The sequence below is a fragment of the Neofelis nebulosa genome, chromosome 11, assembly GCF_028018385.1.
Source record: "Neofelis nebulosa isolate mNeoNeb1 chromosome 11, mNeoNeb1.pri, whole genome shotgun sequence".
NCBI classification, from domain to species: domain Eukaryota; kingdom Metazoa; phylum Chordata; class Mammalia; order Carnivora; family Felidae; genus Neofelis; species Neofelis nebulosa.
Genome location: NC_080792.1, coordinates 71,542,839 through 71,570,535, shown reverse-complemented (window position 1 = coordinate 71,570,535; position 27,697 = coordinate 71,542,839). Strand labels below are relative to the sequence as shown.

The 27,697-nt window shown below is 42.8% G+C and overlaps 2 protein-coding genes, 1 long non-coding RNA gene and 1 other non-coding gene across 4 annotated transcripts; 1 reads left to right on the top strand and 3 right to left on the bottom strand.

The window, feature by feature from the left end:
• The first annotated feature begins 4,460 nt into the window (after window positions 1-4,460).
• On the top strand, window positions 4,461-9,572 carry XBP1 (X-box binding protein 1). The gene is given in 6 exon segments (XM_058693156.1): window positions 4,461-4,755; window positions 5,703-5,799; window positions 6,819-6,953; window positions 7,970-8,029; window positions 8,032-8,115; window positions 8,427-9,572. Coding segments are annotated over 6 exon segments (1,176 nt in total). The 5' UTR covers window positions 4,461-4,513; the 3' UTR covers window positions 8,985-9,572.
• A 2,627-nt stretch (window positions 9,573-12,199) lies between these two features.
• On the bottom strand, window positions 12,200-25,493 carry CCDC117 (coiled-coil domain containing 117). Its single transcript, XM_058693157.1, has 5 exons — window positions 25,173-25,493; window positions 24,450-24,500; window positions 19,039-19,263; window positions 18,459-18,596; window positions 12,200-15,171 (listed from the first exon to the last, which is right to left on the bottom strand). Exons 1-5 carry the CDS (start codon window positions 25,352-25,354, stop codon window positions 14,934-14,936), a joined length of 834 nt encoding a protein of 277 aa, XP_058549140.1. The 5' UTR covers window positions 25,355-25,493; the 3' UTR covers window positions 12,200-14,933.
• Window positions 20,682-20,785, bottom strand: LOC131490653 (U6 spliceosomal RNA). The gene has a single exon (XR_009251167.1). It is a non-coding gene; the product is annotated as a U6 spliceosomal RNA (small nuclear RNA).
• On the bottom strand, window positions 20,898-23,302 carry LOC131490621 (uncharacterized). The gene is made up of 2 exons (XR_009251154.1): window positions 21,742-23,302; window positions 20,898-21,503 (listed from the first exon to the last, which is right to left on the bottom strand). It is a non-coding gene; the product is annotated as an uncharacterized LOC131490621 (long non-coding RNA).
• Window positions 25,494-27,697: the final 2,204 nt, after the last annotated feature.

The window sequence follows — 27,697 nt, the reverse complement described above, 5'->3', positions numbered from 1 at the left end:
TGGAGAAGGAATGATGGAATTAGGAAATCGCTATTTGGTAATCATTATAGTAACAATTAATTTAGGCAAGAAGCATCAATGGATACTAAAACTGTGGGTGAAAGTCTAATAAAAAACAGGATAGGTCGATGTCTTAAAATATCTTTCGATAAAATACTTATTAATAAGTGTAATACTTAATAATTAACTTCAGAGTGGAGAAACTTAACAGACATCTTAACCAATTTATAGTTATAGGTATAATCACTGGTTATGGGACAAGTCAACATCATGTACCTCCTGATATGATGCACTAAGAAGAACACAGCAACACTGTGATATTGCTGCCCTAAATGCATAAATCATGAACAAACCCAACCTGTGGCTTATCTGTACATTTCAAAAATGTCAAGGTCAGAAAAGACAAGAAAAGACCAGGGAACTGTTCCCAATGAAAGGACACTAAAGAGACATGGTCATCACCATATGCCATATTTGATCTTTGACTGGATATGGGACTTTAGAAGACATTATTGGAACAATCAGAGAAATCTGAATGGAGTGCGAGGACTAGATGGTGATGTTGCATCTATACATATGTTAATTTCCTGATTTTGATGGTTGTGCTGCAGTTATGAAGAGAATATGCCTTGGTTTTTAGGAAATATGTGCGAAGTAGTTAGGAGTAATGGGGCATCTTATCTGCAACTTATTCATAAATTGTTCAGGAAAAAAATGAATACACTCTTACATACATACATACATACATACATACATACAGAGAAGGGAGAGAGGGATTGATCAGGCAAACACAGTAAAAAGTTAATTGGGGAGTCTGAGTAAGGCATCTGAGTGAGAAGTATGTCAGAGCTCTTTGTTCCCTCTGTCTCTCTCTCTCTCTGCTCCTCTCCCGCTTGTGCTCTCTTTCTCAAAATAAATAAATAAATATTTAAAAGAAGAAGAAAACAAAAAATCAGAACCAGTGCAGCTGGAAAGAGATTTGATACTCACTGATGACTGTCATTTCCTTTCTCAACACCATCACTAATAGTTAAACTGACCTATTTGTTTGGACCCTCAGAGATTTTTCTTTTCCTTTTTTTTTTTTTTTTTTTAAGATTTTATTTTTAAGTAATCTCTGCACCCAACGTGGGGCTTGAATTGTCAACCCCAACTCCTGAGATCAAGAGTCACATGTCCTACCAATGAGCCAGCCAGGTACCCCATAGACCCCCTGAGATTTTTCTACCTCAGGGAAAAGCACCGTAGGAAGATTAAACATGAGTGAGAAGAGGGTCTACCCTTCTGCAGGATGCAAGAATGGTAACTCAAAAAACAAGGTGAGGGGTGCCTGGTTGGCTCAGTAGTTACAGCATGTGACTCTTGATCTGGAGGTCATAAGTTTGACCCCCACATTGGGTGTAGAGCTTAAAACAAAACAAAACAAGGGCGCCTGGATGGCTCAGTCGGTTGGGCGTCCAACTTTGGCTCAAGTCATGATCTCGAGGTTCACGAGTTGGAGCCCTGCATTGGGCTCTGTGCTGACAGCTCAGAGCCTGGGGCCTGTTTCAGATTCTGTGTCTCCCTCTCTCTCTGCCCCTCTCCCACTTGCACTCTGTCTCTCTCAAAAATAAACATTCAAAGACAAAACAAACAAAAAAAAACAAGGTAGGAAAAAGAATCTGCTTCAGAGGTACCATTCTCAAGGATTTGGACCTTGGAAAAGAGATTTTATCCATGTACCCACATGTTGCTTGGAAAATCTTTGTATATCCTTAGGGGTACATGCACCCCAATTCTTTTTTTTTTTTTAATTTTTTTTTTCAACGTTTTTTTATTTATTTTTGGGACAGAGAGAGACAGAGCATGAACGGGGGAGGGGCAGAGAGAGAGGGAGACACAGAATCGGAAACAGGCTCCAGGCTCCGAGCCATCAGCCCAGAGCCTGACGCGGGGCTCGAACTCACGGACCGCGAGATCGTGACCTGGCTGAAGTCGGACGCTTAACCGACTGCGCCACCCAGGCGCCCCACATGCACCCCAATTCTAAAATCAATATTAACACATCTACTTATTCTAATAGCATCTAGGATTAATCATTATGCATTGCTTTTCCCTGAATGAGGCAGGCAAGAACCTTAGCACACTTTCATTTCTCTTTCTTCTCTTTATCTGTGTCATCTCCCACATTGATATCATATAGACCAGTGCTATCCAACAGAAACAGTTGCAAGCCACTTGCATAATTTAAAATGTTCCAGGGGCGCCTGGGTGGCTCAGTCGGTTGAGTGTCCGACTTCAACCCAGGTCACGATCTCATGGTTCATGAGTTCGAGCCCCCTGTTGGACTCTGTGCTGACAGCTCAGAGCCTGGAGCCTGGTTTAGATTCTGTATCTCCCTCTCTTTCTGCTCCTCCCCTGCTCACACATTCTCTCTCTCCCAAAAATAAATAAAGATTAAAAAAAATTTTTTTGATGTTCCAGGAGCCAATTTAAAAAAACAAACAGGTGAAACCAATTTCTAAAAAGCAGTTTAACTCAAAATATCAAACATACTATCACTTCAACATATAATCAATATAGAAATTGATCAACCAGATATTTTACATTCTTTTTTTTCATACTAAGTTTTCAAACTGAGGATGTATTTCACATTTGCAGCAAATTTTAATTCAGATTAGCAACATTTCAAGTGCTTAATAGCCACATGTGGTTAGTGGCTACCACATTAGAGCAGTTTTTGAATTTTAGTTTCAAATTGCAACTGGGTTTTGTTTTGTCTTGTTTTGTTTTACACTGACATCTATTTAGACTTAATGACCTATGGCTTCTCATTACTGTTTCCTGCATTTCACAAAGACTAAGAACTTTGTGTTTTATATATCTCTTATCACAAGTGCCTAGTAAATGTTTTAAAATATTAATGGCACCTGATGCAAGAAACATCAGATTACTCTTACAAAGAGGATATGAAACTGTTCAAAGGTTTGGACTTCAGTGTTTGAGACTTCATGGATAGTAATCTGCGTTGGGTCAAATTACTGTTTTTGAGCATGATTTTAAATGTTTATCAAAAAGATAAAAGCCTTGAAAAAGCCTTGAAAACAAAACTGGAGGAGCCAATTTCAACATTCCATTTCTACCCCATTAACCAAGACCAAAACGCACTCCATCCACCTCTTCTTCTCTGCCCTTCTCCACATGGTTACTCACGTACACCCTGCTGGACTAACAGGGGCTTCTCTGATCACCTCCCAACCCTCTTTTCCAGTTCTCTGAATCAGTGTATGCTCAGGTCGCCCTGAGGTGCACAAGCTCAGTGTACTGTGGGAGACTCATGGCCCAGTTCTGGGAATAACAGAAATTGTGCCTCTTGAGAACGGATCTGTATATCAAAAGACTGATTTGATTTAGTTCCCTCTTCCTATCCTGTTTCCTCCCCACCAAAATATAATTGAAGAGCTAATCCGACTTAATGACACTGAAAAATTACCTAGACCCATTCTATCTTTTCACTTTTTGAGTAGTGCCAGCCACCAGCTAGTTTCACTAATGTTTGCATCCCTGGAACCCATTACGGTGCTAAGCACAGGGGAAGCGGTACTTGCTAAAGTTAAGTATCACTTTGTAATTCCAGGGAACTTAACATTTTGTAATTTGCTTCAAAAGAAGTGAACATGCCTGTGGGGAGTGATTCCACGGATTTCTCGAGTCTAATAAATTTATGTGCCTAAATTGCTCCTGAGCTGTCAGGGCAGGAGCCTCGATCCTCTCCGCGTGCCAGGGAGGATGAAGGTAGACCCCGGGACCCTAGTTTTAACACCTGAAATGAAAAAAGTATGCTCATAATAGAAAATTTAGAAATGCAAATTAAAATTGCATGTATTCCTTCCACTCGGAGATCACAAGCCTCAGTTTATGAAACCTCACCTAAGAGCCAAGCCTAGTTATAAAACGCGCGATCTCATTCCCTAAACACTCTTTATTTCGCGGAATTCCTTGCAGGCTTTTCTCTAATCCAGGCCCCGCTGGCGCGCTCTCCCGACTTTCCGCTCCACTTGGAGCCCGACGTGGCGCACGACATAAAATATGTTCGGGCAGAGGTGACAGCCTGCTGGTGACAAGCGGTCTTGGTATAAAATCATCAGTCTGGAAATCTCTTCGTTTGGAATTAAACACAGTTGTTCTAGGTGCAATTGCGTCAGCCTAGGGGGTAAAAACCCGTCCGACGAGAAAATTCCGCGGGGCTCCGGGCCCTTGCAGAAGAGACCTGGAACCTCCAGGCCCTCCAGGCCGCATCCCGGGGTCCTCCCGGCCCGCCCCCGCCCCCTCCTGCTTGGGCCTCGCAGCCGCCACGCTGGACGCTCAGGCCCCGCCTCCTAGGGGCCGGCCGGACCAATGGGTGCCGAGAGCGGCCACGCGTCACGCGGCGCTGGCCAATCGCGGAGGGACACGACCGTAGAAAGTCTGGGTGCGGCGGGGCCGCCCCAAGGACGGCGGCGGCGGCGCGCACTGGCGTACACACTCTCGGGCCATGGTGGTGGTGGCATCCGCGCAGAGCCCGGCCGCCGGGGCCCCCAAAGTGCTGCTTCTGTCCGGCAAGCCCGCCGCCGCCGCCGCCGCCGCCGCCGCCGGAGCCCCGGCCGGCCGGGCTCTGCCACTTATGGTGCCGGACCAACGAGGGGCCAGCCCGGAGGCGGCGAGCGGAGGGCCACCCCAGGCGCGCAAGCGACAGCGCCTCACGCACCTGAGCCCCGAGGAGAAGGCGCTGCGGAGGTGGGCGAGGGTCGGAGCGCGGACGCTGAGGGCGAGGGGCCGGGGACTGGTCGCCTGCCGCGCTTGGGCGCCCTTGGCCTGACCCGTGCGGTGCCCGCGTGGCGTGGGGCGGGGCAGGAAGTCGGGAGTGCGGGGCCGCCTAGGCCTTTTTTTTTTTTTTTTTTAATCCCCCACTAGCCCAATTTTGTCTCTAATGTCAGAGATACATAGAGCTGGGTGTTCGGGCACATGGGTTCCGAGTCCTCATGCTCTGTGACCGCAGACCTGTCATTCAGTGTTTCTGAATTTGGGCAGTAGCAGGGAGTCGAGGAGCCTTTTCCTGGTTTACCTACTCTTCTGGGAAGGCGCGGAGCCGAAATGACAATTGTTGGAAGGTCTGTGAGGCTCACTAGTCAAACTTAGTCTCCGCGTTCTTAAGATGGTATCTATTTCATGAGGTCTTTGGAAAGATCGGCCGAGAAATGCCACGTATTCACTTCTCCTCAAATGTTAGTTCTTCTGTGATCAGTGTGCCTTTTGTGACATAAGTGCCTCCTTGAGCAGACACGGGCCCAGGCGTCCCGGGACTGCCCAGAATATCGGCAAGGGCGAGAGGCATCCGCCTCTCCCTTATTTGAGTTCTACGAGGGAGTGAAAAAAGGGGAGGAGGAAATCTCTTATGATGCAAGATGAGTAGCATTTGTGTCCAGCGTCCTTGCTGTGGCCGGGATGCGACGGGGGTGTGGATGACGCAATATGGGGAAGAATGAAGCAGTTTTTCAAGCTAGATCCATGAAAAATGCTGTATTTTTTGTTTCGTTTCGTTGAGGGGAGGAGCCTGGAGTGTATTTTACCTTAGTCTACCGTATACTGTAAGCGAAAATGAAAGCAGCAGCTGGCCAAGTTTTCAAATAAAGATATAAATAAGGTTTGGGAATGACTCTGTGGTATGTTTCTTCCGTTCTCAGGAAACTGAAAAACAGAGTGGCAGCTCAGACTGCCAGAGACCGAAAGAAAGCTCGAATGAGTGAGCTGGAGCAGCAAGTGGTAGATTTGGAGGAAGAGGTAAAAATACTTAAGGTCGAACTCTTACCTTTTATTGCTTGTACATCCTTCCTTGGTGAATATTCTGATGTTTGCCGCCTATCCCAAGTTGTTTCCGTCTCTTTAGAATACAATTGGACAGTTAATTGGAAGTTAAACTAGTCTAAATTAGGGGAGCTAGGTAATTAAGTGGTTAAGTGGTGAAGTTTGAGGAGAGCAGAAGCGATCACCCTGCTGGCATCCATCCGTGTGAGATCTGTCTCAAAGTTGACCAGTTACAACATTACAACAACGTTACGTTTATCAAGTTAGTACTAAGAAATTCCTAAAAGCGGATAGGAAATTGTCGCTTAAACCTGAGACCCTTCCTGGCTTGGCCAAAAGTCTGCTAACGTTTCCCTTCCCCTTCCATGGTCCACTGATTACCTAATCTTTTTTTTTTTTTTTTTTTTTTATCATTTTTTTTTAACGTTTATTTATTTTTGAGACAGAGACAGAGCATGAATGGGGGAGGGGCAGAGAGAGAGGGGGACACAGAATCGGAAGCAGGCTCCAGGCTCCGAGCCATCAGCCCAGAGCCCGACGCGGGGCTCGAACTCACGGACCATGAGATCATGACCTGAGCCGAAGTCGGACACGTAACCGACCGAGCCACCCAGGTGCCCCCACTGATTACCTAATCTTAAGTTGTTGCCAGCAAACATTTTGATTTTATGGTTCGCTGTTGTCACTTCTATTATTACTTGCTAGTTCAAGATAGGATTTTTTTTTGCCATTATATTTAAAGTCACAAGTCACCCTTTGCTGGGTCTATATTAGTAGTTAGAGGCATTGTGGTATTTGTGACCCCACAAAATGGCACTTCTTAGATTATTTTTCATAACTATGACCTTTCCTTAGAGTACCTACTGTGAACAACTGTCTGTTTTCCAGAAGGTGAAGGAGAAGGAAAGGAAACGAGCTGTAGTGAAACTTCACCAGGTGGACCCTTAAGTGAAAGAACTGGATGTTTTAAAAGCCTCTTACGAACTTTTTCACAGAACCAGAAACTCTTGCTAGAAAATCAGCTTTTACGAGAGAAGACGCATGGCCTTGTAGTGGAGAACCAAGAGTTAAGACAGCGGTTGGGGATGGATGCCCTGGTTACTGAAGAGGAGGCAGAGACCCAGACCAAGGTGAGTTGTCTCCTATATCTGATGTCCTCCTGTGTGAGAACTGGTTCTAAGTGACATGACCCCTTAATGACACTTAAACTCATTTTTCAACTGGGTAGTGAATAGTACTAGAGCCTAATAATTAAAATAAGTTACACACCTCTCTAAAAGCAAGTACTAACAAATACTGATAGCCAACAGAATGTACCATGTCAGCATTAAGGAGAACTAGAGAAACAGAGCCAGTCAAATCTGACTGAACGCTACTAAAACTAGAGTGGTTTTTTGATGAATATGAATAAGTAGGGAAAGGATTCATTTTGATGGTGACACCCCTCTGATAGAAGGTGATGCATGGGTTTTAATGTATGGACCTGGCCCATTTATTGAGATCACTTAAGTGGTCTAAGATTGACAGTAGGGCCGTTCTAGTCTGTAAGAAATTGCTGTCCAGAAAGATTTGGGGTCTAAATGCACTGCAGTACTTTATTAAGGACATTATTATGGATGGGGGCCCTGGGTGGCTCAGTCGGTTAAGTGTCCGACTTCAGCTCAGGTCAGAATCTCACAGTCTGTGGGTTCAAGCCCTGTGTGAGGCTCTGGGCTGACAGCTCAGAGCCTGGAGCCAGCTTGGGATTCTGTGTCTCCCTCTCTCTGCCCCTCCCCCTGCTTGTGCTCTGTTTCTCTCTCAAAATAAAGACATAAAAAAATTAAAAACAAAACAAAACATTATTATTATTATGGAGAACATCTCTGAAGATATTATTTAAGAATTTCAGTCCTTTGTGAATCTTTTCTTGGGGAGTGAAAATGTTTCATTGCATAGAAAATGACAATGAAGTTAGTCTTAACCTTTCCTCCTCTTCATGTGGAGGACTCCATAAAATGGAAAGGTAACAAAGGTAAGGGAAAGGTTTCAGCTCTAAAGAATAGTTTTCTAGCTTTCTTGAAAAGTAGAGAACCACAGTTGCCTGGTGAGTGTTTCCTTGAGGACTCAGCAGTTTGAGCTGTTCATCCACGGTGGTCTTTCCTCCTAGGGGAATGGAGCGAGGCCGGTGGCCGGGTCTGCTGAGTCCGCAGCACTCAGACTACGTGCACCTCTGCAGCAGGTGCAGGCCCAGTTGTCACCCCTCCAGAACATCTCCCCATGGATTCTGACGGTGTTGACTCTTCAGACTCTGAGGTAGGGGTTATCGGGATTTAGTGAAGAGGTCTATAACTTGTTAATTCCATCTGTTTGATGGCTGATATCCCTAACCAGGCAGAGGAGGGCAGAAGTTGGTTTTGGTTGGGTTAGAAGTGAATATTGACGGTCTTCCCTATCTGCGGATGGTTTAGAGCACAGAGTGAAGCGTAGGTAAATGGGTCTGTGGGTCTCGGAGGTCATCCTATTGCATAATAATTAACTTACATTGTGGGACCTAGTAGTGTTCTAAGGTAGATTCTTGGGTGCATTCTAATGATTGGATTCCATTGAATTTTTGCCTCTTGCAGTCTGATATCCTGTTGGGCATTCTGTTCAACTTGGATCCAGTCATGTTCTTCAGATGTCCTTCCCCAGAGTCTACCAGCCTGGAGGAACAACCAGAAGTCTACCCAGAAGGACCCAGTTCCTTACCGGCCTCCTCTTCTCCGTCACTGGGGACGTCATCAGCCAAGCTGGAAGCCATTAATGAACTGATTCGTTTTGACCACGTGTATACCAAGCCCCTCGTCTTAGAGATACCCTCTGAGACAGAGAGCCAAGCAAATGTGGTAGTGAAAATTGAGGAAGCACCTTTCAGCCCCTCAGAGAAAGATCACCCTGAATTCACTGTCTCAGTGAAGGAAGAACTTGTAGAAGATGACTTCATTCCAGAACTGGGCACCTCAGATCTACTTTCACCCAGCCACTGCCCGAAGCCATCTTCCTGTCTACTGGATGCTTATAGCGACTGTGGATATGAGGGCTCCCCTTCCCCCTTCAGCGACATGTCCTCTCTGCTTGGTGTAGACCATTCTTGGGAGGACACTTTTGCCAATGAACTCTTTCCCCAGCTGATTAGTGTCTAAGGAATGATCCAATGCTGTTGCCCTTTTCCTTGACTATTACACTGCCTGGAAGATAGCAGAGAAGCCTATGCTTCATTCAAAAAGCCAAAGTAGAGGGTGTACAGTCCTAGGGAATTCCTCTAAAGTATTTGTTCAAACTTTATAGGTCACCCCAAGTATTGTCTTTTGTCATCCAGCAGTCCAAGGTACTCAGATTTATTACTATAATCTAGAATCACAGCTTTTGAGGTTGTACCTTTATCTTAAGGGCAGAAGTTTGCCCTAAAATTCTCCTGTAAGGGTCACTGGACAAGTGTCTTAGACATGGAATTTATGAATGGCCCTTTATCATTTTTCTCCCTTCTTGGCATCCCAGGCTTGTCTCCGATTTTAGGTCCTTTAGTTTGCTTCTGCAAGCAGAGAGAACACCTACCTGAGGGGACTCCTTTCCCTCATGTACAGTTCAAGTAAAGATCAAGAATCTTTTGTAAAACTATGGAAATTTACTATGTAAATGCTTGATGAAATCTTTCCCTGCTAGTGTAACTTTTGGAAGGTGCTTTCTCCATTTATTTAAAACTACCTGTGCAATTAAAAAGTGCAATGCAATGTCTTTGTTGTTTGATTTCTTCTTGGGCTTTTTAAGTCTTACTGTTTTGTTTCACTGATTGCCACAATAGTAATTTATCCAACTTCAGGGAGCATAGCATGCCACTTTTTAAAGCGATGGAAAGTTTTACCCCCTTAATTACTGCCTGCTTCGATTCTTGGCTGCCATAAGTGATAGGAACCTATTCTTTGAGTAGTTACTGTATTTCTGAGCTTCTTTAGCTTTACTGGCCAATATTACAGACGTTAAGTGACCAAGCTAGAACACTTAACCATTATTTTGCTATATACCATCTTAAGAGAAAAACATGCCATTACAAATCAAGATTCTCTTGGCATTTTTACAGGGATAAACGTTTTCTAGACTCAAGTTTAAGTCTGCCACTGGTTTGCCAGGTAATCCTGGACATGTAATATCACTTTCTCACCTGTAAAGGGGCATAATAGTCACTATCTAAAGGTTGCTAGAGGTGATGCATTATAAGCTCTTGGTATATGTACACTTAGGCACCATCCCAAGCACTCAAAAGTTAGCTATTTTCCCCTAATCCACTTAGGGATTTTAATCTTACAGTATTTTATATACCCTGGAATTTGTTTCACAGAATGAACCTCTTCAAGGAAAAATCCGACACATCAACATTACCCCAAAGCTATAGAGATGATAACCTCATCCTTCATGTGCGTTTTTCCTTGGGAATCCTCTTAAAAGGTACTGAAGGGCTTCCCTCAGAAATCATTTCACCTATGCCAGCATCCTGTGCCAATATTAAGCCTACCACTGGAGAGGTCAAAGTAAAGAAAGGAGTGTAGACAAAAGGATTCAAAGAATCCCAAGCAGCAAGACAAAGCAGGCTATACTTTCAGCCAAGTATAAGGGAATATGTTTGGTGTGATTGGAGGCATGTCCACATGACAGCCTAAAATCCCTGGTCACTAAGGCCACAGCTCAATCCTATTATTAGCAATGCAAGCTTGCTTAGGCTCAGTTTCTGTATTATAAATGTACAACAGCCTCCAGCTGTCCCCATGATTAAAAATCTGATCACCTGATTTTCTATAACTGAAAACCTAAGTGCTGGGTGTCTATTTAGGGATTGTCTAGGCAAATGCAATTACAGATGCATTTTAGCCACTCTCCATCATAATTGCAGAAGCATCTGGAGATTGAGGCTCAAATAATTTACATTGAATGACATCACATGAAAGAGTCAGCTGTACGAACAGGGATAACACAGGACATACATAACCTGCGTTCATCTTCAGGGTTTTCATTTCCTGCACAGATGGGTGAAAATGACCCAACACTGCTCAGCCTTGACAAAACACCTGTTATTTAAGGATATCTTACTGAAACAAATTGGTCAGAAATAAAAATCAAGATCTTCTGCAAAACCAAAGCAAGATTTCTATTAGATGCAGAGGGCTGTCCATAACTGAAAGTGAATCAGGCGACAAATGTCTGCACACCATTTTCCTGGGTCTTGTAACACCAATGTATATGTGCGCCCTTGCTTTTCTACTAGGTATGCTACTGGAGCAGACATAAGGTAGGAACAGAACTGTAGGCAAAAGGTAACCCTGCCTACTCCAGAAAGATTTTATCAGTTAAATTCTAATATGCTAAGAATGAAATCTTTACCTGGGGACTTCTCAAGTTCATTAAAGGACAGGAAGACGGGCCTGTTTACCCACTAATCAGTTGTTGAAAGACAACATCCTTGTCTTGCTGGAGCTGTAGTCTAAATGCATGCAACTGAGCTCTAAAATGCCACTGGCAGAGTATTTGGACCAGACAGATATACACAAAACTGTATTTTCTCAAAGAGTTTAGTATCACACTGACTGAACCACACTCTATCGTAGATTATTTCAATGAAATTTAAATGACATTTTAAGGTATTCTATGAGAAGACTGTAAAACCAATGGTCAAGTAGGAAGAACACTGAACCTGCTGAGTTTGATTCTAATACTAAAAGGTCATTCACTAATTAAGCTTTAGCTTCCAAATCTGTAAAATAACGAGGATAGGTAACTTTTAGCTGTGATTTCCAAATTTTAGTGAAAAACAATATCCTGAGTTTTCCACAATTGCACCCTAAACTTAACTCCACCTGCCCACGATTCAGGGATTCAAGGTTATCAAGATTGTAAATATGCAGGCAACACTGCCACCCAGTGACCTGTCAACTCATAGGGAATGACCACTAACCAAATACCATGCAATTTTCTTATTCCCTATTTTTAAAGGTCCCCAACTTGTAAAAACAAAAATGCTGTGAAGTCCATATACTGTTTCCAACTCTATATTTAAACAGTTTTGAAGACTGTCACTACTCCCATCTGAATACTGGCAATCAGTCACGACTGCCAATCAATGCTAGTGACTGACAGCAGCAAATTGCTAAGTAGAGTGGAAAGCATTCTGTGGGTTTTAGAACGGCAAAACCTAGTTTATTTTGGAAATAGCTAATTCATTTATGAAGCTTACTTATAACCCAACACAGTCATCTCTTCAAAATAAACTTAAACCCCTCACTAATATGAATGCTGCTTTAAATACAATTTAAAAGAAAGAGGTCGCTAATTTTGTTTACTTATGTGCAGGAATACAAATACCTCAAAATCAAAACACTTAAGAAGTTTTATTGAAAACAATAAAATACAGAAACACCAGATTCTCATTTTAAAGTTGACAGCATCTTCCAGAACCTTCCTAGTACTACACCATTCTTGTCACTATTAAATAATGAAACCAAATTTCAAATCCAAAATAATTAACGAACCTGCTTATAAATAAGCATTTCTTCTCATGGTTCTAGCCCCACACCCTAGTTTGTTTTTTTCTAAATTTTACATTTGCACCTTTTTTGAAAATGAGTTTTTTTTTTTTTTTTAACGACTGATTAATATTTTTGAGAACTGGACTTAACTTTATATTAAAAAAAAAACCCACACACACCTACTCAAACTCAGAGAAAATATACATTTGTTCATTAAAGCTCACCTGCTTTAGATAGTTTTTCTCTTCACACATTAGCATAATAAGCCAATGTTTGATCCATGCTTCAAAGCTGTACGAAAAGACCTGTTGATTCCCTAGGGAAACCTTAAGGCAAAAGCAAAAGCCTTACACTATAAAAGAAAAACAGAAAAACAAAGCAGAGGCATGGAGACTGTGGAAACGGCTCAGATGAATAAGCACCACAAGGATGAAGAAAATTTCTGTACAAACATATGCAAAAGGATAAAGTTTAAAAAGGAGCATTAAACATCCATTTTCCTGCAGAAATAATTAATCACGTCAGATAATCTGACTCCTGAAACAAGTTGTTTGGATTTTAATGAACAGATTCTTAATTCTCTCCTATAGTTACCAGTGGTATCAGAGCCTTGTTTTGGAGCTGTTCCTCCTTTTCCTCATACAGACCTTCGAGCAGAGGCTTGCCCCACAATTCCTATCGAAGACACTCTTAGTGTGTTTTGGGTCCTTCTCTGGAAAGTCGTCACCCCTTCCACCCTAACATTGGGACGAACTCCAAATTCTGGATGGTCACTTCACATTTTTAAGTTACACCAGAACAAAATTTTTTAGCACGGCGATTTCTTTAAGGCTACAAACTTTGTAAGTTGGTCCCATTAAACAATGACCTAAAGGCAGGAATTTTTCAAACAGCATGAATCAAACACTTGCACATTTCAACAGAATACAGTTTACATTCATCTCTAAATCTGAGATTAAGAAACTATTAGCTGGTTTCCAACTGGTTTTAATACTGGTTTGAAGTTCGAATAATTTTACTGTGTAGACATTAAATATTGTTTAAATATTAAACATTAAATCTTTTCCTGACTATCCAGACAGAAATAGAGAAAGCAGGAACAACAGGCAAAGGAAGAAACAGTCCAATGAACAGACTTGTTACTTCTACGCCATCTGTTACAAGGGGAGGGATTTCAGCATGGGTTTCAAAAATGCCTGGGAGCTGGTTTCTCAAAAGTCACCTCTACTTGGCATAAACCATTTTCTTTTTCTACATAAGATATCTGATTCCTACAAAGGAGGAAGAAACCCGGAAAACAAAACAGAACAAAAAGAACTGGGGTGGTCTCCCATTGTGTTTTAAGGGCCAGTATTACACTATTACACTCATTTAATAAGTTATAGTGGAGATTCTGTAGCACTAAAGGAAGTGTTGTTTTAATCGGCACTACTGAGTCCTTGCCACACAGAAGAGCCCTTCCTGAGAAATAAAAAAACTTTAATCCTGGTTATCCCCAAAGGACACCTTGAGCCTGGTTTAGTTCCTCAAGATGAAGATGTCCTATTAGCAGGAAGCTGTTCTCTATTAACTCTGAGGTTTACTGCACCAACAGCTGAAGCACCGGGCAAAGTGGCTAGTTCAGTACATCTCAATGTCACTCACCCATATGTTCTCAGTTCATTATTCTGTCACTGTTTTCTACGTTAACACTAAAATACTCGACTTGCTAACATAGGCATAACCTTTTAAAAATATCTATCAATGCTGGGCTTAGCTGACACGGCAGTTCCTTGGGATTACTTAAGGGAACTTTCTTCCGTAGCCAATTTACACATGGGTTACCTCACAATCACTTTTTAACTATCGTTCAAAGTTAATTACGTTGTAAACACTCCTGAAGTGTTGTGCAAGGGAAACCAAGGAGCAACAGTAGCACAAGGCAAAAAAGCCTTGAAGGAAAAACCTTTTCTATTTTCATTGCATTTGCAGAGGCTAAGAGGTGAGCCACAATGCTACCAGCTATTAAATCAATATAGATACACAGAACGGACAACATACAAGTTTCAGAGCCTCTGTTAAATCTCTTAGCAATAGGCTTAAGCTACTGCTTTTCTCCCTCCTCTTCCCAATCATACACAGTCACCATTGTAAACAGAGCTCCTATATCCATAGATGGAAGTTGTGACTCAACTGTCAGGGCACAGTCATAGTAGGAGCATCCTTCTTTCTTAATGCATCTTTTTCAGATTCAAGCATCTGCATTTTCTCTGATTATCTGAATGGTTTAGATAATGTAACAGATGACTGAAGTCACCCTTGGATACACAGCTTTTATACTTGCCTCTGCAGGCCGCAATTTCACATTCCCTTAATAAGCCCCCTGGAAAACTGCTTTTCCCTTGAGACAAGCTTCCTTGGCAAAAAGTTGGATTCAAGAAATGGCTACCCAAAATGAGAGTCCCACCCCAAATCACAGGTGGAGATATTATTACACCCGTTTTATAAAACTTTCAAGTCCCTATACTATACAAGTAGGCTCACGACTAAATACATGAGCCTTCTAAAATTTGACAACTTTAGCATAGAAACTGGTTTCTAGAGTTCCATCTCTTCTTCTGTGCAAGCGGCTGTCTCCAAACCACTGTAAACAGGCATCCCTGTTTGCCGAGGTTCCAAGAACAGTTCAGTTCTCCCAGGGAAGGCAGTGCCGGCAGCTGCATGCTTGGTTTGGCTCTCTCCTGTGTAGTTCTTAGCATTAGATGACGGCTTTGGCTTATCAGAAAGGAGTTCAGGGAGAGGTTTCCAGAGCACAAGCTCCATGGAAGGACGGCTCCTAAGACATAAAACACAGACTTTATCAAAACTTTTAGGATACGGAAATAAAGGATACATGTTGAAAAGCTAACGTTTGCTACCAAATATCTAGAGTTAAGAACTGATGGCATCAAACTAGGAGACTTATGGGGTACCTGGGTGGCTCAGTCAGTTGAGCATCCAACTTCAGCTCAGGTCATGATCTCATGGTTCTTGAGTTCAAGCCCTGCATCCGGCTCTCTGCTATCAGCACAAAGCCCACTTCAGATCCTCTCTCCCTCTCTTTGTCCCTCCCCTGCTCGTTCTCTCTTTCTCTCTCAAAAATGAGTAAGTAAACTTTATTTTTTTTCTTTTAAAATTTTATTTATTTTGAGAGAGAGTGCGAGTGAGAGGGGAAAGGGTGGGGGTGGCAGAGAGAGAATCCCAAGCAGGCTCTGCACTGTCAGCGCTAAGACCCATGCAGGGCTCAAACTCACAAATCGTGAGATCATGATCTGAACAGAAGTCAAGAGTCAGACGCTTATCTGACTGAGCCACCCACGTGCCCCAAGTACATAAACTAAAAACAGAAAGAAAAAAAAAAAAAATAGACTTGTGATGATCCAAACAGATCTTTAGAAAGACACTCAAATACATATAATTTTACAGTTCTGCATGCATTTTTAACCAAACCAACCAGCTGTACTGATGCTGTGATTAAAACTAACACAGGGGTAACTGACTGGCTCAGTCAGAAGAGCATGTGACTCTTGATCTCAGGGTTGTTAAGTTCAAGCCCCACACTGGGCATAGAGATTACTTAAAAAAAAATTTTTTTTAATGTTTGTTTATATTTGAGAGACAGAAAGAGACAGAGGGCAAGTGGGGGAAGGACAGAAAGAGAGGGAGACAATCTGAGGCAGGCTCCAGGCTCTGAGCCATCAGCACAGAGCCCCACGTGGGGCTCGAACTCACAAACCATGAGATCATGACCTGAGCCGAAGTCGGGCACTTAACCGACTGAGCCACCCAGGTGCCCCGAGATTACTTAAAATATTTAAAAATAAAAGCAATATAAACATCCAATGTGAAAAAGAGGCCCCTTATTATGCTAAGTGAAATTAGTCAGAGAAAGACAAATATATGACTTCACTCATGTGAGGACTTTAAGATACGAAACAGATGAACATAAGGGAAGGGAAGCAAAAGCAATATAAAAACAGGGAGGGAGACAAAACATAAGAGACTCTTAAATATAGAGAATAAACAGAGGGTTGCTGGAGGGGTTGTGGGGAATGGGCTAAATGGGTAAGGGGCTTAAGGATTCTATTCCTGAAATCATTGTTGCACCATATGCTAACTTGGATGTAAACTATAAAAGATAAATTAGATTAAAAAAAGGAAAACAGAGGCCCTTGATTCAATGCCGTTATAAGTTTCTCAAATTGTGGTTAATATTAGTAGATATGAGCTACTATCTTCTACTAAACTATTATAAATTTTTTTATGTTTATTTATTTTTGAGAGAGAGAGAGAGAGAGAGAGAGAGACACAGCACAAGAGGGGGAGGGGCAGAGAGAGAGGGAGACACAGAATCCGAAGCAGGCTCCAGCTTCTGAGCAGTCAGCACAGAGCCCGATGTGGGGCTCGAATCCATGATCCATGAGATCATAACCGGAGCCGAAGTCAGATAGATGCTCAACCGACTGAGCCATCCAGGTGCCCCTAAACTATAAATGAAACACTGACCAAACACATTAAAAGCATCTCTGTATACCTTTTGCTTAGTATAACTATGAAGTATAATGCTTTTTGCAATAAGTCTAAACGATTATGTTGCCAGGGCCTGCCTGCCCCTCAGTCCTCCTCCATCCAGTGATGGTTTGATGGTTTCTGGAACCTAAAGGCAAATAAAACTAAATAAACCACAATGAAGAATACTCCCAAAGGTTAGCTTCTGGAAAACTACTGAGAGCAGAAAGTGCTATTTTTTTTAGGTTGTAGGGCAAAATGACCTGTTTACTCTTGGCTATTTACCCTCTCTCAGGGCTGGTTAGTTAATTATAAGCTCGAGCTAGGGGGCTAATGCAAAACCTCTGTGATCTAACATCAAGCAGCAGCTGAACCCACTGTGGCCAAAGGCAATAATGCCTCATCTGCTTGGCATCACTGGGGCTGGTGTCCTAAGAGGTTTTTTCAGATATCTGACACTTACCCTCACAAAGTATCAAATCTGTCTACGGTATTTTCCAGGCAACACCTAAATGGCACTTTGTGACTTGACTATTACTTTACACGTGGATAATGATGGCTTCAGATCTTGTAAGCTCAAGGACTATAGGAATTACAGACTAGCATTAGTTTTTACGTTAATGGCCCCAGGCTGCTTTGCTTTTTAGGTTATGTGTGCTTTCTAGTTTCCGCTCTAGTCCTCACACTGTATTGTCACTACTCACTACTATGAGTTTGTACTGCTCTCACTTGCTGTTTCTTCGTTTCTACTCTGATGCTCTAAGAATCCAGGTACCTGAGGTCAGTAAACTGGGTCTAACTTAAGAGCAAACTGGCTTAGAGCTAAAGCCCTGAGAGACTATCCACTATGAGACAAGAACACGAGCTTTGGATTGTGGCCTTTGTGGTAACTGTTTTGGCTGATGGTAGATTTCTTCTGGTTTATTTTTAAGGTATTTTTATTTTTTATTTTTATTAAAAAATTTTTTTCTTTAATGCTATTTATTTTTGAGAGAGAGAGAGAGAGACAGAGTGGGAAAGGGGCAGAGAGAGAGGGAGACACAGAATCCAAAACAGACGCCAGGCTCTGAGCTGTCAGCACAGAACCTGATGCAGGGCTCATGAGTGGTGAAATCATGACCTAAGCCGAAGTCGGACACTTAACTGAGCCACCCAGGCACCTGTTTTCTAGGTCTTAATGGTGTTCCTGAACAACTGAGAGAGGCTGGTAAACAAGAGCTTTTGAAATGTGGTTCCATATCCTACGACAATAAGAGAATAGGCTATCGTCAATCCTCCCATCCCGAAGTATTAGATGGTCACGCACTTCAGAACTTCAAAAGAATCTGAGGTTAAGAAGGTATGTATGCTTCAAACTTGTCCATGCACAGTATCTTGTTCACCCACAGTTAACTAAGAAAAAAGTCTGTATCCAGACTAAGCTAAATAGAAAACCTATTGTACTTTCATTGGGCTGGTGAGCAGGAGACATGGCGAGCAGGAGACAAGACTAGGATAGCACGGGCCTTGTCAGGAGACACCACCAGGTCTCCCTTCAAGATCACAATTAAAGGGAAACCAGGAACCAACACTTACATGGACTCAATCATTTTCTTTGTAAAGACTTCATCAAATTCCCTCTTCAAACCTGTTTTCATGGTGTCAGAAAGAACAAGACTGGGGAGATGGTTAATATTTCTGTCAGCTTCAACTTCTTCATCTTCATCAATTATCCTAAATAAAAGCAGCAGAAGCAGAGAAAGAAAAATTAGTCAAGCTGTTATGTACTGTAGCAATTGAACAAAATTTAAAAAATAATAATAAAAGCAACAGATGCTATAGGAAAAGATCAAGTAAAACATGAGGCTGAGTGAAGAAAGTACAGGCAGAAGAGTTACTCAGTATTTAACACAAGTTTTACATCAGATGCAATCAAATTTGAAGAACATGTCCCTGAAAACTCCCATAAACCAAAAATTAATATTCAGAAACACTAACATCCAGCAAAGTTCTATGAGAAGAACTTACTTTAACATTGAATGTGTAAACTTTGAGTTCATAGTCTGAGAGATTGAGGATCACCATTATGACCAAACTGACTAATTAGACTAGCTTAAGAGAGCAGAGATGGCACATGAGACCAACAAGAAGCCAGCAACATACACTACCCATTTACCTGTCCTCAATTTCCTGAAGCCTCCTTCGGGCAACTTCACACTGTGGTTCTCCCGTTGTCTGATCCATTTCTTCACAAATTACATCTAACATGCCAGGTGCAGAGAGGCCACTAGTACACGGATTTACTCCATGACTCTCTATATCCTGATGTGCACAAAGAATCCAGTCATTAGGACCAGCACACAGCCCTGCTTCAGTTAGCCTTTTCTTTCTTACTGGACAACTGAAAAAAAAAAAAAAAAAAATCAATGAAAATTCAGAATCATATAAATAAAACATTTATCATCCCTATGTCTAATCCCTATGCCTAAACTCTTATACAAAAAACTCTAATTTTTGATAGTGTGTGATTGCAAGATGGAGAATTTTGCATTTTGCCAGCCTCCTTGAGATGTTTTCTTCTACTGCTCTCTACTGTATCAGACTGTACCTGCAAGATTTTGCTTTCTCAGATTAGAAGTAGTCAATGTGGGAACTTAAAGTCATTCCTATTTGGCTCTGGGTAGGTCACGTGGAAAGTACAGAAACCAAAACCACAAGGCAGCAATTCAGCACCAGCCATATTTTGTCACAATTCTGCTTGCTCCACATGGGGAGATAGTCTACAGGTGTTCTATACTCCTGCAGGACGAAAATACATGCTTGATCAGGTATGTTCCAATAGGCTGTAGATGATTCTCTTGATCCTCTCCAGAATGTCAGAGACTATGATTTGGCTCTGAGTCTCTTTGTCATATAAGGTAGAGTTACACGTTGGGCACCAGACACCAAAGCTCCCAAGTCCTAGCTCTTATGCCATTCTCACTGGAACTTGCGGCCTCCTTACAGGAAGTTCAACAGTTCAAGCTTATGCCATGAACTAGTATTTGCATGTACTACAACATGCCCAATTTAGTTGAAAACACTCTGAAGCAGATAAAATAGACAACTGGTCCTATTCTATTTAAGTATTTAGACCAGAAGTACTTTATTGCTTGGGCATCAGCAAGTGCAGTGTCAGAAACAGAACACAGCTCTGCAACTAAAAAAAAAAAAAAAAAAAAAAAAAAAAAAATTTGTTAATGGTTACCACAGCTTCTGACTCTCTAAACTGAAGGTCAAAGGAAGTGGTATGTATTTTTTTTTTTTTCCAACGCTTTTTATTTATTTTTGGGACAGAGAGAGACAGAGCATGAACGGGGGAGGGGCAGAGAGAGAGGGAGACACAGAATCGGAAACAGGCTCCAGGCTCCGAGCCATCAGCCCAGGGCCTGACGCGGGGCTCGAACTCACGGGCCGTGAGATCGTGACCTGGCTGAAGTCGGACGCTTAACCGACTGCGCCACCCAGGCGCCCCGGAAGTGGTATGTATTTTACAAGAAATTTCTATTCACGGTACAACTACAAAAATCAACTTTAAAAAAAAGGATACAAAAAACAACATTAAAGTCTCTGGCAATATAAAATCTGACAATGCTCTCTTGAACCTAGACTTTTATTGGAATCAACTATTAAATGTTTTTAAAAAATGGTTTAGTTTTTTGAGGTCTTTTTTTCTTTTTAGCATAGTTGACACACAGTGTTACATTAGTTTACGGTGTACAACATAGTGATTCAACAACTCTAAATCTTATGCTATGCTCACAACTATAGCTATAATCTGAACATATGTAACTCCACGAATCTGTGTATCATCCTTGCACAGGAGCCACGCTAATCTCTGTTATCATTCCAATTTTTAGTACACATGCTGCTGAAGTGAGCACAATATGTTTAGTTTATAGTTGGTTTTAACTGATAAGAAAGTATTAAAAATGTCTAGCTATACATCAAATATTTCTGTAATAGTGGATAGTTTTATGGTGTGGTGTTTTGGAAAGCAGGAGAAACTATACACACAAAACCAGCTAAGAAAAAGAATACATCTATCTGGAGAGAACAGATAATTTCCCAGCACATCCAATAATTCAACTACGAAATGCAACTGAGTGTTAAGAGTTGCGTTCTGATCTCTAACCTCCAACACGATTTGGACTAAATTATCTCATGCCTTGTAGGTCCATTTGCAAGTAATTAGAGATCAATGATAATTAAGCTCCAAAGAAAATGTGATATAAAAGACTTCAAAGTACAGATAAGAGCTATGGAAGTGGCAGGTGGGCAGCACGCATTAGATATCCAAATGTCAAGTTCCTCATTCTCAGGGCCTCAATCTCTTCATCTGTAAATTAAAGATGGTTTTGTTTATTTTTTAAAGTAAGCTTTACACCCAATGTGGAGCTTGGACTGTCAACCCCACTGCATGCTCCACCAACTGAGCCAGACAGGCACCCCAAAGGTGGTTAACTTTTTAAGCCAACAGATTTTACGCTTCAAACTTTTAACACTGGGACTCTTTATTCAAGTATGTCTTATAGAGTACTCCAAAAGACAAGGGCAAAGAGGTCCCTATGTATGCGCAGCAATCCCAAGGCAATTAAGAACCTAAGTCCTGTTGGGGCGCCTGGGTGGCTCAGTCGGTTAAGCGGCCGACTTCGGCTCAGGTCATGATCTCGCGGTCCGTGAGTTTGAGCCCCGCGTCGGGCTCTGTGCTGACGGCTCAGAGCCTGGAGCCTGTTTCCGATTCTGTGTCTCCCTCTCTCTGACCCTCCCCTGTTCATGCTCTGTCTCTCCCTGTCTCAAAAATAAATTAAAAAAAAAAAAAAAAAAAAAAAAAAAGAACCTAAGTCCTGTCTGGCCTGATGGTTTTTAAACTGACACAACTTTCAAATCTATTTAGCCTGTGCTTCAAAAAGTTAGAAAATCCAAAGTTTCTGCTGGCCAAAAAACAAACAAAACCTACACAAAGTTAAAAGGCAAATGACAAATTTTGGGGAAGCATAACACACATAACAAACTACTGATTTCTTTCGTAAAGATTTCTTATGGATGAACAAGAAAAAGATCAATACGGCAAAAGGAAATCTGCACAAACATGAACTGACACAATGAAACACGAATGCATTAAATGAAAAGATGTTCGACGTAACTTTAATTTACAAGATATAAGTTAAAACAGTGATCATATTTTAACTATGAAATCCTACACTTACACAATTCAATGAATAATTAGAAAATATGCACCCATAAAGATAACATTTGTAGGAGCGCCTGGGTGGTTCAGTAGGTTAAGCATCTGACTCTTGGTTTTGGCGCAGGTCATGATCTCAGTTTGTGAATTTGAGCCCCACATCAGGCTCTGTGCTGACAGTGCAGAGCCTGCTTGGGATTCTCCCTTCTCACTCTCTGCCCCTCCTCTGCTCTCTCTCAAAATAATAAGCATTAAAAAAAATAATAACATTCAAGATACAGACCTCTGCCAACATCCCAAAATGGTACTCTATATTCTCCATCCTACAGGTAAACACTGTATTACAGTATTTACTTCTTTTAAAAAATACATTATCAAGCACGTAAATATGCATCCCTAAACAATGTTTAGGGCAAAACTACGCCTGGCTTTCAACCTTATACTTAGGAAATTGTACTGTATACATTCTTGGGATTTTTTTTTTTTTTGCTCGTATTATGCTAATAAGACATAGCCATGTTGATAAATGCAATACATTCTCTTTTGCCCCTCTGTACTGAATAGAATTCCTTTGTATGAATTTAATTTACCCATTTTACTGTTGAGGGACCTATGGGTCTTTTCCAGTTTAGAGCTATTATGAACAAGGATGCTATGAACCTTCTTGTACATGCCTCCTGCTGCGAGTGTGTACCTACTCAAGAGTGGAACGTTTGGGTAACAGAGTAGGTATGCCTTCAACTTACTAGATAATGCCAAACTATTTCCCAAAGTGCTTGTACCAATTTACATTCTCATCTATAGTATTGCAGAGTTACCGGGTGCTCCAATATCTGGTGGTAAAGTAGATCACACTGCGGCTTTTACTAGGCATTTTCCTAAAGACTGATAAAGTTAAATGAACACCTTTCTTTTGGTTGGTCATTTTGATATCTTCTTTGAGGGATTCTTTCACTCATTTTTCTATTACACTGCCTGTCTAGGAGATGTAATTATTTACCCGGAAGTGAGGGTAAAAAAAAAAAAAAAAGTTTGAAAACAAACAAACAAACGAACAGTTTGAAAATACAGTTCTGGTGACAAGATGGAGAAGCAACCATTTCCACTGTTAAAAGGAATATAAGTTGGCAACAACTCTTGTTCAAATTTAAAATGCATGCCATACCCCATCTAGAAATCCATTAACCTACTTGTACATATATACGAGGAACTTTTTTTTAATGTTTATTTATTTATTATTTTTTTTAATCTTGTTTTTATTTCTTTTCTTTTTAATTTTTTTTTTAACGTTTATTTATTTTTGAGACAGGGAGAGACAGAGCATGAACGGGGGAGGGGCAGAGAGAGAGGGAGACACAGAATCTGAAACAGGATCCAGGCTCTGAGCTGTCAGCACAGAGCCCGACGTGGGGCTCGAACTCACGGACCGCGAGGTCATGACCTGAGCTGAAGTCGGATGCTTAACCGACTGAGCCACCTGGGTGCCCCTTTAATGTTTATTTTTGAGACAGAGAGAGAGAGAGACAGACAGACAGAGCGAGCGCAAGCAGGGGAGGAGCAGAGAGAGAGGGAGACACAGAATCCGAAGCAGGCTCCAGGCTCTGAGCTGTCAGCACAGGGCCTGACGTGGGGCTTGAACTCAGCAACTGAGAGATCATGACCTGAGCCGAAGTCGGACGCTTAACCGACTGAGCCACCCAGGCGCCCCTACAAGGAACTTTAAAAAAGAAGGGCATGGTAGATTTAACCTACAGTAAAGCAAAAGACTAGAAAGAATTTAGAAAGCCATGGACAGGAGACTGGTTAATGATCTATACCTACTTACAACAGAATTCTATTCAATGTTGCAGAAGAAATTAGGTAGAAGTCTACCTGCCCATATGCAACAAGCCACAGGATAGCAAAATGGAAAGATCCAAGTGTTACACAATGTGAAGTTACCTTCTTAGAAATGTAGAAAACCTGAGGTATATACAGTTATAAACTTGTTAAGTTTTTAGATTATCTTCCAAAGGAGAAATTGGAAACAGGTAACAGGGGTCGCATCTGTGGAGAAAAGGGGAGCATGCACTCTAACACTTTACAATTTTTACCCTTTTGCACACTTGAAATTCTTTTACTTTCTGCACGTAATAATATTTACATGGATGAAAACTCAAACATTGCTAAGGATTATGGAGAGAAGTCTCCCTCCGGCATGCCAGCTACCCAGTTACTTTCCCTAAAAGGCGACCGATGTTAGCAGTTCCTTGTGCCTCCTTGCACAGATACCTAATGTTTCACCTTTTCACTTTTAGGTAACTGGGAATATAAAATAGATGAAATGACCATAAAGTGAATAAATGGCACCTGAAACTTACTCATCCTCCTCCTCCTCTCGCTTGTGTTTCTTTTTACAGCGAACTGGAACACTGTTGAAACAAACAAAATCAGTCAATTGAGAAATTTACTGAGCCCGTGCTTTCGGCATCCACTCTTCCTTTCCCCAATAACCTTGCCGATGCCACAAGTACTGGCTTGTCCCCTTCCTTCCCGACTGGGATTGGATATCTAGATCACAAGGTCGGTCTGGCTGGGTGGTCCCGACGGAGTCAGAAGTTGAAATCTCAACTTCCCACTTTGTCGAGAGAGTGGGAAATGAATCCGGAGGGACCGACGTGGGGAAAACGTTTCTAGGGGCAGGCACTGTGCTAAGCACTTTGCTTCCACGGTCTCACTAGCAGGACCCATTTCTGTCCCTCTTTGCAGATGAGAAACCGAGTGTGTGTCTGAGAAGCACTGAAAGTTAGCACTGGCGGCCGCGCCGAGGGGACGGCCGGGCTCCGGGCGGCCCGGGTTCCACCCCCGGCCCGAAGTGGACAAGCTCGGCAAAGTCTGCTCACTTTTCGGAAGCGCAGGCCTGCCGCGGTCCTCCCCGGACTCCCGGGCTGTGTGGCCCCAAGCGACTTACAGTTAACGTCCCTGGGGATCAGTTTCTCATCTGCTATGTGGGGGCTCAGGAGCCCCCCCCCCCCCCCCCCGTGGAGGGTCGTGAGGATTAATGAGCCGGAGCTCCGCGCCCGCCCGCCCCGCCGGCTCCTCACCGTCCGCGCGCCGCGCTCCCGCCGGGGCTGCTCGGGGAGGCGCGGGGTCCCGGCCGCGGGGCCAGCTCGGCGCCGTCCACTCCCGGCGGGAAGGCCCGGCCGGGGAAGGCCGGCGGCGGCTGCAGGAAGTCCGGGCTGCCGCTCAGAGGGAGGCCGCTGAAGGGCCGGCCGAGCGCGGCCATGGCCGGGGAGACGAGGAGGCTGCGTCCGCGGCCCCGGCCGCCCGCGTCCCCAGGCCCGGCAGCTGCGGCCACAGCGACTGCCGAGAGGCGCCCGCCTCTGAGCCCGCTCTCGACCCCACGTCACGCCTTCTAGAACCCTCCACCCCGGGCCGCCGAGGGGCACGCCGGGATTTGTTGTGTGTGGAGAGCTGCCGTCGCGAAGGGTGCTGGGAGTTGCAGTCGAAGAGGACTACAAACAAGATGGCTGCCTCGGCTTAGCTGGCAGGGGCTGGAGGGTGGCTCTGAAGAGCCTTGAGTGTGAAATGGGTTCCAATTCTCACACCTTTGTACCTCAGTTTTCTCAATAGTAAAACCTGGTAATAATAGTACCTATCTTCTTAGGGTTGATGAGAGAATTAAATGAATAAAAACATGTAGCCCTTGGGGTGGCTGACTGGCTCAGCGAGCTTGCGACGCTTGATCTCCAGGTCATGAGTTCGAGCCACACACTAGGCGTAAATCCTACTTTAAAAAACAAGCAAAGAATAGATCCCTTAGAACAATGCTTGGCACCAGAACAATTCTTGGCACATAGCACATATTCGTTAAACATCAGCTATTATTTCTTTCCATGTTTTAATGTAAATGAAGTTAGTGTTTCCTTAGTGAGACCTGCTTGGAGGATCAGGAAAAACCTCAGGAGGCTTGTGAGAGGTACTGGCAAGTCTTCCAGCCTGTGACTGGATCCACAGACACTCTGGCCAGAGGGCCCATTAGGGTTAGTCCACCGCAACCACTGATCATACCATTTTTCCCATCTCAGACAATGATAGTATCATCCAGTCTAGTTGCTTAAATGCCCTTTAGCCAAAGACCACCAAGAACATACCTGTAATTGAACAAAGATAGATTTACTGGTTGCTTACAGTGAGGGAGTGTCTCGGTAAGAAGGTGTTAGAAAAAGCTTCTTCTGGGGCGCCTGGGTGGCTCAGTCGGTTGAGCGGCCGGCTTCAGCTCAGGTCATGATCTCACGGTCCGTGAGTTCGAGCCCCGCGTCAGGCTCTGTGCTGACAGCTCAGAGCCTGGAGCCTGTTTCGGATTCTGTGTCTCCCTCTCTCTCTGACCCTCCCCCATTCATGCTCTGTCTCTCTCTGTCTCAAAAATAAATAAACGTTAAAAAAGAAAAGAAAAGAAAAGAAAAAGCTTCTTCTAGGGCCACCTGGGTGGCTCGGTTGGTTTAGCGTCGACTTCGGCTCAGGTCAAAGTCTCAGGGTCTGCGGATTCCAGCCCTGCACTGGGCGCTTTGCTGACAGCGCAGAGCCCACATCGGAGTCTCTGTCCTCCCCCCTCTCTGTACTTCCCCTGCTTACTCTCTCTCTTTCTCTTTCTCTGAAAAAATAAACATAAAAAAAAAAAAAAAGAAAAAGGAAAAGCTTCTTTTAGGATTTGGGACTGTCTTAGGTGATTTGGGGGGAAGGATCAAGGAAGCAGGGCTTTGTTCTAGAAATTATATTGTCAGAAAACAAGGATAATTCTATGATTGGGTAACTTAGTCTTTTCAAGAAGGTGGGAAGAATGAAGGCAAGCTAAACCTGGTGAGGAAGCAACAGTCCTTCATATTAGCTAGGGGGATGTTTGGCCAATTTTGTGGTTTGCATGATGTTCACATTTTTGTCTGTGTTCAGACACGATTACGAAGTGGTCTTGTTTCTATCTTGATCCGCCAAAGTCACGTCTCAGTCCTTGTTTGATGGTGATGTCCTGTGAAGTTGTTTAAAAGGAAGATACTGGGGCCCCTGGGTGGCTCAGTCAGTTGAGCGTCCGACTTTGGCTCAGATCATGATCTCGGGGTTCGTGAGTTCCAACCCGGCATTGGGCTCTGTGCTGACAGCTCAGAGCCTGGAGGCTGCTTCAGATTCTGTGTCTCTCCCTCTCTGCTCCTCCCGCATTCATGCTCTGTCTCTCTCTCTCAAAAATAAACACTAAAAAAAAATTTAAAAGGAAGACACCAAAGTCTATGTGATAGATAGTACCAAGCCAGTTACAGCTGTCAGAAGATGCTTTTCTGTTTCTAACCCAAAACCTAAGCGTCATCACTGATGCCTCCTTCTTGTTCACCCCCATACTTAATCACTTAGAAATTCCTATGGGCTTTATTTATTTGTGAAATGCTTCCAAATTCTCTTCATCTTTCTCCATTTCCCTTGCCCTCATTATAGTCTAAGGAAAAAAAAAAAAAGAAAAGAATGAACCTCTTTTGCCTAATGTAATATCCTAGATTAGGTTTAAGTTTTCTTAGTGGCATTTAGAATCCAGTTTTGCCTCCATAAGGTAACACCCTACTTACCTCAATTGGATATAAAA

What these genes read in the sequence shown, in the direction of transcription:
- CCDC117 (XM_058693157.1), bottom strand. Translation starts at nt 25,354, where the DNA reads ATGGCCGCGCTCGGCCGGCCCTTCAGCGGCCTCCCTCTGAGCGGCAGC. An exon ending in CGAGAGGAGGAGGAGGATGA is followed by an intron (nt 19,264 to 24,449) that starts GTAAGTTTCAGG and finishes TTTTTTTTTCAG; the next exon opens with TTGTCCAGTAAGAAAGAAAA. An exon ending in AAGAAAATGATTGAGTCCAT is followed by an intron (nt 15,172 to 18,458) that starts GTAAGTGTTGGT and finishes TTTATGTCTTAG; the next exon opens with GAGCCGTCCTTCCATGGAGC.